The sequence below is a fragment of the Sinocyclocheilus grahami genome, unplaced genomic scaffold, assembly GCF_001515645.1.
Source record: "Sinocyclocheilus grahami isolate Dianchi unplaced genomic scaffold, SAMN03320097.WGS_v1.1 scaffold98.1, whole genome shotgun sequence".
Taxonomy (NCBI): Eukaryota; Metazoa; Chordata; class Actinopteri; order Cypriniformes; family Cyprinidae; genus Sinocyclocheilus; species Sinocyclocheilus grahami.
This window is the reverse complement of record NW_015505277.1, coordinates 3,171,135-3,181,011: the sequence shown is the minus strand read 5'-3', so window position 1 is coordinate 3,181,011 and position 9,877 is coordinate 3,171,135. Positions and strand designations below refer to the sequence as shown.

The 9,877-nt window shown below is 44.7% G+C and overlaps 1 protein-coding gene across 1 annotated transcript in view; it reads right to left on the bottom strand.

Annotated features, from left to right (window-relative positions):
* Positions 1 to 228: 228 nt before the first annotated feature.
* Positions 229 to 9,877, bottom strand: part of LOC107588099 (double-stranded RNA-specific editase B2-like) — a 59,812-nt gene continuing 50,163 nt past the window's right edge. Inside the window, exons 6-8 of the mRNA XM_016276109.1 lie at positions 6,993 to 7,174; positions 4,530 to 4,711; positions 229 to 1,376 (exon numbers count right to left, since the gene is read on the bottom strand). Coding sequence (XP_016131595.1) covers positions 1,209 to 1,376; positions 4,530 to 4,711; positions 6,993 to 7,174 — 532 coding nt within the window. The 3' untranslated portion in view covers positions 229 to 1,208. The remainder of the gene's footprint in view (positions 1,377 to 4,529; positions 4,712 to 6,992; positions 7,175 to 9,877) is intronic.

Sequence of the window (9,877 nt, the reverse complement as noted above, 5' to 3'; positions counted from 1 at the left end):
TGGCTACGAATGCAATTCAAACAATGATTTGTGCAAAAAGAATGAATAATTATCAATTGAGAATTTATTATACGTATGGTCTAGGTCTGGGGTGTCCAATCCTGCTCCTGGCGATTGACTGTCCTGCAAAGTTCAGCTCCAACTCTAATTAAACACACCTGCCTTTAATTTTCAAGTGGTCCTGAAGACCTTAATTAGTTGCTTTAGGTGTGTTTGATTATGGTTGGAGCTGAACTTTGCAGGACAGTCGATCGCCAGGAGCAGGATTGGGCACCCCTGGTCTAGGTCTTACGGCGTATACCTGCGAATATGGGACATGCTTCTGTGATGCCTTAAATATGGAACGATTCCATATTATACCGAACATTTGACAACCCTAGCAGTAGAATCCATTGCTTTCGATGTCCTGTAAGATCCTATCCTCTTTGGACACAAAAGCAATTCCATAACATTTTAGGTATTCAATTCTGAGCCTGATTAGAAATGCAAGAAAATAATTTTGTGTTGAATTTGTTCTTAGCTTAGCCTTCTAGCTTAGCATAGCACTCGGTGGTTGGGGAACTTTTTTTGACTAGCTAGAACAAGGTGGTACACTATTCTATGTTTTAATCAAATGTTGAGGACGGGGGTATACTGTAGGATCTTTCATGATGTCGGAACATTAACCGTACACATGTTTTTTATTTTTATATATCAGTTAAGCGCAAATCCCTCCCCTCAGTCTATGTCATTGGTCAACCCTATCACAAAGTCAACCTGACTTAAAGTCCAGACATTTGGCAGGGATTTAATTGCAACAAATAGTAATGCTATGTATTGGGGATGCGCTTCCAACACTAGGTTACTCAGGTTCAGGTTAATAGGTTAGTATTCAGCATTGTGACTGACATGACCAATGAAATCTATAGAATCGGCTCCGGGGTGGTTTGCGCTTTACTGGTCTGGAAAAAAACACTAACCGTACCCCTCTCTACAGAAGCCATAAAAGGCAAGGTACAGAATCCTCCTGTGCCTCATCCTTACCTTGGTAGCAACATTTTGCGAGAGTTTGACAGAACAAAGTTTACCACCTAGTCGTGACTCCTGTCATCTCCCTGTGGAGATTTTGTGGCAGTGGGATGTTGTTGACTTTAGGGGTGAAATAGGGCTTCTGTGGCGACTGGTTGCAAGGTGAAGGTGTTTTTTGTGACGAGGTCAGGCTTCCGCACTCATACAGTCAGAGTGAAGTTTTCCTGCTCGGGAGGTTTTCTGACCCAGGTCCCTAATCCTGCTTCCTGTAGACCCTTCAACCACTGCAGCTTCACAGTCTGGTAGGTGCCGGCCGCCTGCTTTGCTTCACAGTACAGCGGCGTACCACTCGCCCCACGGACCACCAGCTATAGAGAGAGGAAACAAAAGAAAGAATGAAGGAGAGAGGGATGGGACCGACAGAAGAGATGGTGAGAGTGCAAAACAAAACGAATGAGCCGGCACAAACGTGGCGTTTGAGCAGCTGTGTAATCTCTCCATTTAAATTTCACAAGCAATTGAACATTCTCCGTGCTTTTGTGCATTTCTTTGTCGCACACTCACACACACACGAAAAAATGGTGTGAGCAAAAAGAGGGAGCGGTGAACGGAGGGGCTCGAAGAAAAGAAAAGTTTCTTTGGAGATTAGCGTGTGTGCTCTTGCGTCCCTGACTGCGAGCGCTGAGCGTTTGCCATGGGAGGCCGCTCAAGTGCTTTTCAAGATGATTACCATTTCCACAGTCATTAGATTTTAACTGCCAGCATTTGGTACAGCAGCCGGCATCTCTCCCATACATTTACATGATGAGGGCCTAATTCTGCCCTACGCTTTATTTTCCCCCATCTCATAACAAATGGGAGCTGTCTGTTGTGGTTAATAAAACAGAATTATTCATCCTCAACTAGTTCTTTGTATTGACCTGAGGAAATGCCACTGGAACTGGGTTGGTAATTGAAAGATCCTAGGTTTTAACTCTGCAAGGGTCCATTGACTGTGACCTTGATCGAGATCCCTAACCTAAAACTGCTTGCAGTAAGTGAACTAGAGTTCAGTGACCAGCAGGGGCGCGTTTCTAAGCTGCGGCTAAACATTTTTCCCATGTTATGGCATCCCTGGTGACCAGACATAGACTACTATGGTGACCAGGCAGTATAGCAAAAGCTCAGTGACTTCAGATTTATTGTGGTGTATCAAGTGTGAACAGGACTTCGTCACCATGAAATGGATATTGATGATTAACTTCACCTCCCCCTCGCAATGAACTCCTCTCTGATGACGTGTGCACTGGGGGGAGGACGGGACAATAATCCCTGCCCTCCAGCAACCTGTCACTCATATAAGATTGCGACAATTGGCAAACAATAAAAACACAACTCCCAATGGACAAAATCAAGTCTCACCCTAGATTTTTTCCTTTGTTTGTGAAGCCGGTTCATACATCACAATATGGGAATCTTGTATATGCATCAAAACACGATCACAACTTACATTTCATTCCGAATTTAAGGCTATGTTCGTAATGGAGTACTAGTGTTCTGCTATGTACTAAACACTGCATACTTTTTAAGATGGCACATAGTTCGTGATGACCGTTTGGCTATAGTATGGTACATTGTGCTAACATAATTTGGTTAGTGGCATTCAGGTAGCATCTTGAAGGGCTTTCACACCAAAGGAACCTTTTCATAGTTCCTAGAACTACTGGCAGAAGTTCAAGCGTTTTGGTGTGTGCACACCACAGGAACTAGGAATGGTTTTAGTTCTAGGCACTCCGTTTGGGGGAACTAAATTAGCTCCTACTTCAGAGTAGGGTCTAAAACAGTTCTATAGGAACTACATGTGATGTAAGTGTACGCTGATTGGCCAAACGCATACCAAACTCCGGCTACCCAGCATTTTTAAAAAGCCATGTACAAATATTTACTCCATGAACATGGAAAACAGTGATAACGGCATTTAGCTACCTGTTGTCTGCAGCATTGTGTTCTTTTCTCAGCCTTGATATGTAACACTGCAAGTTGCCATCGGAGATTTAGTCAGATTTTCATGCTCTTTAAATCGACCGCTTCAGAGTTCCTGTTGCCAGAGCGAATGCAACCAGGAAAACGGCCCGAGGGGGAAATTGGTTCTCTAGGAACCACCGTGCTGGTGTGCGTTTCCCAAAAGCAATGTCGCAAGTTCCGTCATTACAAATAAGAGTTCAATGGAAGTAACGACAATAGTTAGCTAACAATGCTTTTCGGAAACGCACCCCTGGCTAGTTCCTAGAACTGAGATTCTAGAACTATGCGGTGCGAAAGCCCCTTTGGAAATAAATCTGGTTATTTCTTCAGTTTACACTAATGCTAGCTAATATAGTGCCCCTGCTGGCAACACTGAGAATGCAATGCCTACTTTATTTTGTTATGAATTTTCACACATGAAATGTAGTTTGTGTAATGTATTTATGTCATGTCATTTAACAATTTAAGATGTAAACACTATCAGTGCGTACAAAATGAGATATTGTCTGAATAGGTACTACATTTAAATTTGAACGAACTTTGTGATCATTAAAAGAATGTTCTATATCAGTGTTTCTCAACTGGTGGGTCCCGACCCAAAAGTGAGTCGCAAGACAGTTCTGTCCTGTTTTGTTCCGTTTCCTGTTCCGTTTTGTTTGGGTTTAGGAAATAGAATAAAATAAATGATATTGCCTATCCTCTTATGATACCTGGAATCACTGTTACAAGTACCCCAGGCACATAATTTTTCCATTTTTGAAGCATAAACCCCATAAAAACGATGCGAGCTTCGGATCTTCCTATGTTTCTCTATGGCACTGAAACCTACAGATATCCGAGTTTCGCTCTCCGTGCAACTGATACTCGACTGCCATTGGCTCATCTGCATTCGAGGGGAGGGGCTTACCGATATGTCAATTGCACGCGCAAATGCGGCAGCGCGCTGTATATAATTTCACTAAAGCGCAAAAGAAATCACATAACTGGTACTTCATGTGTAAGCTGGGAAGGATTTGCATGAAGGTATGATATTCATTCTATTCAGGAGCAGTTTCCATGTTTCATGTTAGTATTGTGTATTCACGATGGTAACAATTTTTGTTAAATAATTTTGCCTTTATATATATCTCCTAAAAATGTGGGTCGTGGCTTGATGACCATGGGAAAATGTTGGACCAATGGCCAAACCAGTTGAGAACCACTGTTCTATATAGTACGAATATGGGTTGCATGAATGAAATTCAGACACTACATCCACCATGTTGTTACTGTCATGTGACCTACGGTATCAGTGTCAGCTGTGTCACTTCACTGCCTCTCATAAATCAATTTCCTTGGTCTCATGAAGTGTCCATCAACTGCACATTCCAGAATCTCAGCGGAAGTGGTAGGTCATCTGGGTATGTTTTTCAAATACTATGATTTCGGACATACTTCTGTTTTTGTATACTGTTTTTCGCCTGGTTTATAGTATGGAAGTGTGCAAATTCTAATCCAGCATGCCAAGGTGAGCTCACCTTGCGATAGAGTCTGATCCAACGTGCAAAAAGCGCATGCTTGCAAAGTCTGGACGGAGCCCCGGAGTCTCTTCTCTTCCCAGTAGATGCGTTGAGCACCTCCAGTTGGGTGTCACCTGCCGTCCAATTGACACTGTAACACACGGACTTCCCCTGCTGCCTGCAGTCGCTGTTGCTCAGGCCTGTGTATAGGAGAAAAGAGAGGGAGCGAAAGCAAGCAAGACGGGTAAGAAAGAGCACTCGAGGGAGGTTCTATTTAGCATGTGATTGCTGAAGTGTTTCATTAGCAGGCGAGCATGTCTGTGTCGTCTGTGCTATCTGTGAGGTAAACACTGGTTCCAGGCACAAAGGATCTCTCGGGCTCCTCAATCATTGCCGCATCGCTACACCAATTAGCATGGCGTTCTTTCTTTCTTAAAGTGGAGAGTATCATAGCATGCCCATGTACTGTACTGCTGACTTGTGAATGATATATGTGAGACACAATGATGATATAGTGCGGTAGCACATTTACTAAACTGCAGAGAGTGTTGAAATAACTTGACTAACTTTCTGCTGTGGAACGTATAAGATGCTGGAGCTCATATCCTGATAAAAAGCAACCTGGACATTATGTAATATATCTCTTTTTGTTTTCCACAGTAGAAAGAAAGTCATACACATTTGGCAAATGACAGCATTTTCATTTTTGGTTGAACTATTCCTTTAATCCTCCTGCAAATCTCAGATTTTCTATTCGGTGCATCTAAACAGGTGGAATAAATTGTCTGCTATAATAATGTGCATATCCTTTTATGTTGTAAAGCAGCTGCTTTCGCAAGCCCTCGCTCACTTATTCACAGTGTCATTTCATTCTCCGCATTTGGTTTATCCATTATATGTCAGTAATATAGCATTTAATTTGTATTTTACCTCAAGCAGGCTTCATCATTTACTGTCAGTCACAATGTTGTCGTCTATCCATCATCCAGAGTATTTTACACAAGATGCTGCTAAATGTGATCACTGTGTTTGACATACGGCTACTCTTAAGTGCCACTTCATATCTTCTAAAAGTGATGTGCTAAAGTATGTGACCTGTCTTTAAAGGACATCCTCAGTAAAGTCATACACAGTCTCAATTTTGAGACTTTTATTTTTCACTCATACTCATTCTGTTCGGACCAATAGATTGCAACCTCCATCACGTAGAATAAAACTTTTTTCTTGAAGACAAATGTGTCCAGAGTTTTCATTTCATGTACTGTGTGTGTATAATTTGAATGATATTTCTCAATCTTCATGCACCTTCGTATTCAAACATTTATTAAATATAGCTTATTTGTAAACATGCTGTTGTTTGGAGCTTTAATCTAAATTGTTTTACTAAATGCATGTTGCATTTTATAGTGCAGATGTTAATGACCTCCCCTGCGCATAAGTGTAACTAAATAATGAGTCACAGGAAAAGTTTGAAGGAAATACCAGTCATTTTTATTTTCCCTCAAGCTGTCTTCATTTACTGTCACTAACGATGTTGTCTATACACCATGCAGAGTATTTTACACAAGAATGCTGCTAAAACACTAAATGTGATGCTGTATTTAAGATAATATGTCTGCTGTGCTAAAGCATCTGAGCGTTAAGCGCAGGTATGACCACTGAGGACAGCCTCATTTTAGCTTCCTGACTGAAGGGGTCATTTGCTTCCCTTACGATAAGAGATCTCGGCCGCTTCTTGGGAACTCTTTATGATGGCGATGCCTAAAATAACCAGCCCATTTTCCCCAACAAGAGAATCCAGACAAAGGAAGAGAAGCTCATCAATGGTGGTCAAAGGGGCTGTGCCGGAGACGTGTGGCCCACTGGGCGTGAGATGAAGAGTGAATGGATCGCTCTCCTCTTCAATGGCAGTGATAAGGTGTTTGATGAGATTGATTTGGAGGATGGGTAGATCCAATAGAGCAGTCCGTCTGCCATACTGAGGCTCAGGAGAGCAGTTTAACAAAGTGATGGAGCGAGACGGAGTGTCCTCCATGCGCATAAGGTCACGTCTGCTAAAGCATTGGCATGGTCTTAGGTTTAACTGTGCGTTCAAGCCATACATTTTATTAATATGCGTGTTCCCTTCGATTCAAACCCACAACCTTGAGTTTGCTAGTGTAACTGGTCCTACTTGCACAGCTCAGAGTGGGATTCAAACCAGAGTCAACTGGCATGGTGTGCCAACAAGTCGCTAGGGAGTGAGGTTTACAAGCACAGCTCTTACTACTTGGCCTCTATTACTCTCACACCATCTTTAGCCTCCCATGCTGATTGATGATGATTAGAATCCCACTTGGAGAGGTGCGAGTGAGACCAGTTATGCTTGTATACAGGGATCTACTGGTCAGCAGGGACCATAAAAAGCACGGCTGTTAACTCTGTTGTTCAGAGTCTAGCTAACATTTAGAAGATGATAAGGGAAAGGTTTAAAGGACATACCGCTCAGTAGAGGCTGGTTACGGTGGTAGCAGGTAGGCAGAGGACCGACTCTCTCCAACCTGTGGTTCATCATCCTGGAGAAGTGACCCGTGTGTCTTAAGCTGCCCACTGTCAGGCTGTACAGGTACACCGGCTCCACAAAATGACTAAGCAACGCCCCCTGCAGGCCGAGCACATTCCACCTGTAGAGAGTGTAGAGGGGTTAAGAAAGGTGTAGTCTCGTCCCAGACTTTTGAAAATGGACAATATTCTATCCATGAACAGCCTATTTAAGGTTCGGTCACATTAGAGAAATTTCAGCGGAATTTCATGGACAAAGAAAAGTCCACTGTCTGTTTTTCAGTCATGTGGCGATGTATGAAGCACAGCTCAAACAGAATGTGTGTTAATGGCAAGATTCTGGCCATAAACCGCCCATTTAAAGTGCCCCTATCATGCCATTTCGAATACTGTCTAATGTAGCTGTATATGAATGTAAACATTCTGCAAAGTTGTAAAACCGAAAGTGCATGATAAAGTTATTGTCTCCCAAAAGAAAGAATCAACTCTGAACAGCCTAAACGAGTTGTCAGTAATTCGAATCACACTTCCGTGATGGCTACATGTCATGGGGTGACACATTTGCATAATGCCTGCCTATGTTCTACATTGGCTAGCCGCGGAACAACTTGACCCCACCCTTATACACTAACAGTGATTCCATCACCCTGTTTTTATGCGCATTTTGAAGTATCACATCAGAAACGAGTGATGGAAACGGCAAATTTCGAATCAAAATATAATTTAATTCGCAAAAAAGTTTTTACACTCGCTTTAGGTGGTTTTTGACTTTGCGAAAAAGGGTTAATGCGAATAAAAGGAGATGGAAACACATTGGCCGAGTAAATTCCTCCATGCGCATCAAAAAGTAATGTGACTGCGCTATGGGACGGCAAAACCTAATCAGTGGACCAATCTCGTTCCTCAGCATCTGAAATGTTATGGTCATTTTGAAATGTCCGAGCAAAGTCGGTCATCAATGTATTTCTGTATAATTGCCTCCCAGAACTGTTACACGGCTGCATTCCCAAACAGCAGCATCCACCTCCGAAAGCAATGACCGCATTTATTTTGTTTCGTCTGCTCACTCTGAGGAGCATGTAATTTATTATATAGGCCTATGAAAATTATTATATTCAGGGGTTTTTCCTACTTTTCATAGTGATATATAGCCTAGCGCCAGTTCTACCAGGAAGTGACGAGTTTGTTCTCTTTGACACGTTGGATTGAAGCGGTGCTTATTCGTAAATGTTTTATGCAATATTTCAATTTTGCGCATTAGTTAAATTTGCAAGTTTGGATGGAAACCCGGCTACTGTAGCTTGTTCATGTGGTCCCCTACCCTCTTGATGGAGGCCAATTCCAGCAGGAGCAAAGTCTTCATCGAAAGAAATTTCAGCTCGACCGTCTGCAAAGGCTCAAATGGGCCCTGATGTAGTGCTGTGAGCACTAGAGTCAGGTCCCAAGAGGGTATAGAGGGGGGCCGTGGAGGATTTAGCCTTCTCGCCCCCTTAAGGAACCTGACGACCAGGTCATGCTTCCCCAGCGACCTCAGGTGGCGGGCGAGTTGCGACATGCGACGGGAGCGCAGACCACCTTGTCGGTTGATGTACGCAACGGTCGCGGTGTTGTCCGTGCGGACTAGTACATGCTTGCCTCGTAAGCGCCCTTTGAGACGGCTCAGGGCAAGGTGCACTGCCAGCAATTCGAGGCAGTTGATGCCAATGCAGTTGGGGCGGTCTCATATGGAGCGGTCTCATATGGAGCAGCCCCAGCGGCATGACTGCCGCCGTAGCTGCCATATGCCCCAGGAGCCTCTGAACTGTTTCAGTGGGACCGCCATCCTGCTCTTGAATGTATTCAAGCAGTTCAACACCGACTGAGCACGTTCCTGCGTGAGGCGTGCTGTCTGTTCGACCGAGTCCAACTCCATACCGAGAAAAGATATCCTCTGCGTCGGGGAGAGTTTGCTCTTTTCCCAGTTGACCCGAAGGCCCAACAGGCTGAGGTGTGAGCACACCAAATCCCTGTGTTCGCACAACTGATCCTGAGACTGCTTCGTCGAGGTAGTTGAGAATGCGAATCCTCTGTTCTCTCAGGGGAACAGGGGGTACCTTCGCAACTTACGTGAAGACACGGGGCAACAGGGACAGCTCGGAGGGCAGGACCTCGTACTGATATGCTCGTCCTTCGGACACGAACCACAGCAATGGTCTGTGGTGCGGAAGGGTCGACACAAAGTACGCGTCCTTCAGGTCAACCGCTGCAAACCAATCTCGGGGACGGATGCACCCGAAGATGCGTTCCTGATTGGTCGTAACCCACTGCCTTTCTTGGGTACAATGAAGTAGGAGCTGTAAAACCCCGTCTTCATATCGGCTGGAGGGACCGGCTCTATTGCATCCTTCGCCAGTAAGACTGTGACCTCCGCCCGCAAAACAGGACCATCGGCCGCCTTCACTGTTGTGAAGCAAATGCCACTGAACTTGGGGGGACGCCAGGTGACTGAATTGCATAGCCGAGCCTGACGGTTCGAAGGAGCCATCAAGACGGGCTAAGTAGCTCAAGCCAGGCTCCCAGACACCGCGCAAGTGGCATCAACGGAACTACAGGCGTACCCGCAGTGGGGCAGCGCGGAAGAACGTAGGGACCCGGCCCGACCGGGGTCTGGGTGTGTGTAAAACTGACCTGCGTTGGAGCAGAGGGTGTGTAGGTAGTCCGTTGGTTCGTCCTCCCGATCCGCCCACTGCTGCTCACTGGCGAGAGAGGAGGGTCCGAAAAGGCCGGCCTGGGACACGGGGGCGTTCAAGAATCGTGTCTTGCCGTCTCGCGCATGCCACCATAGT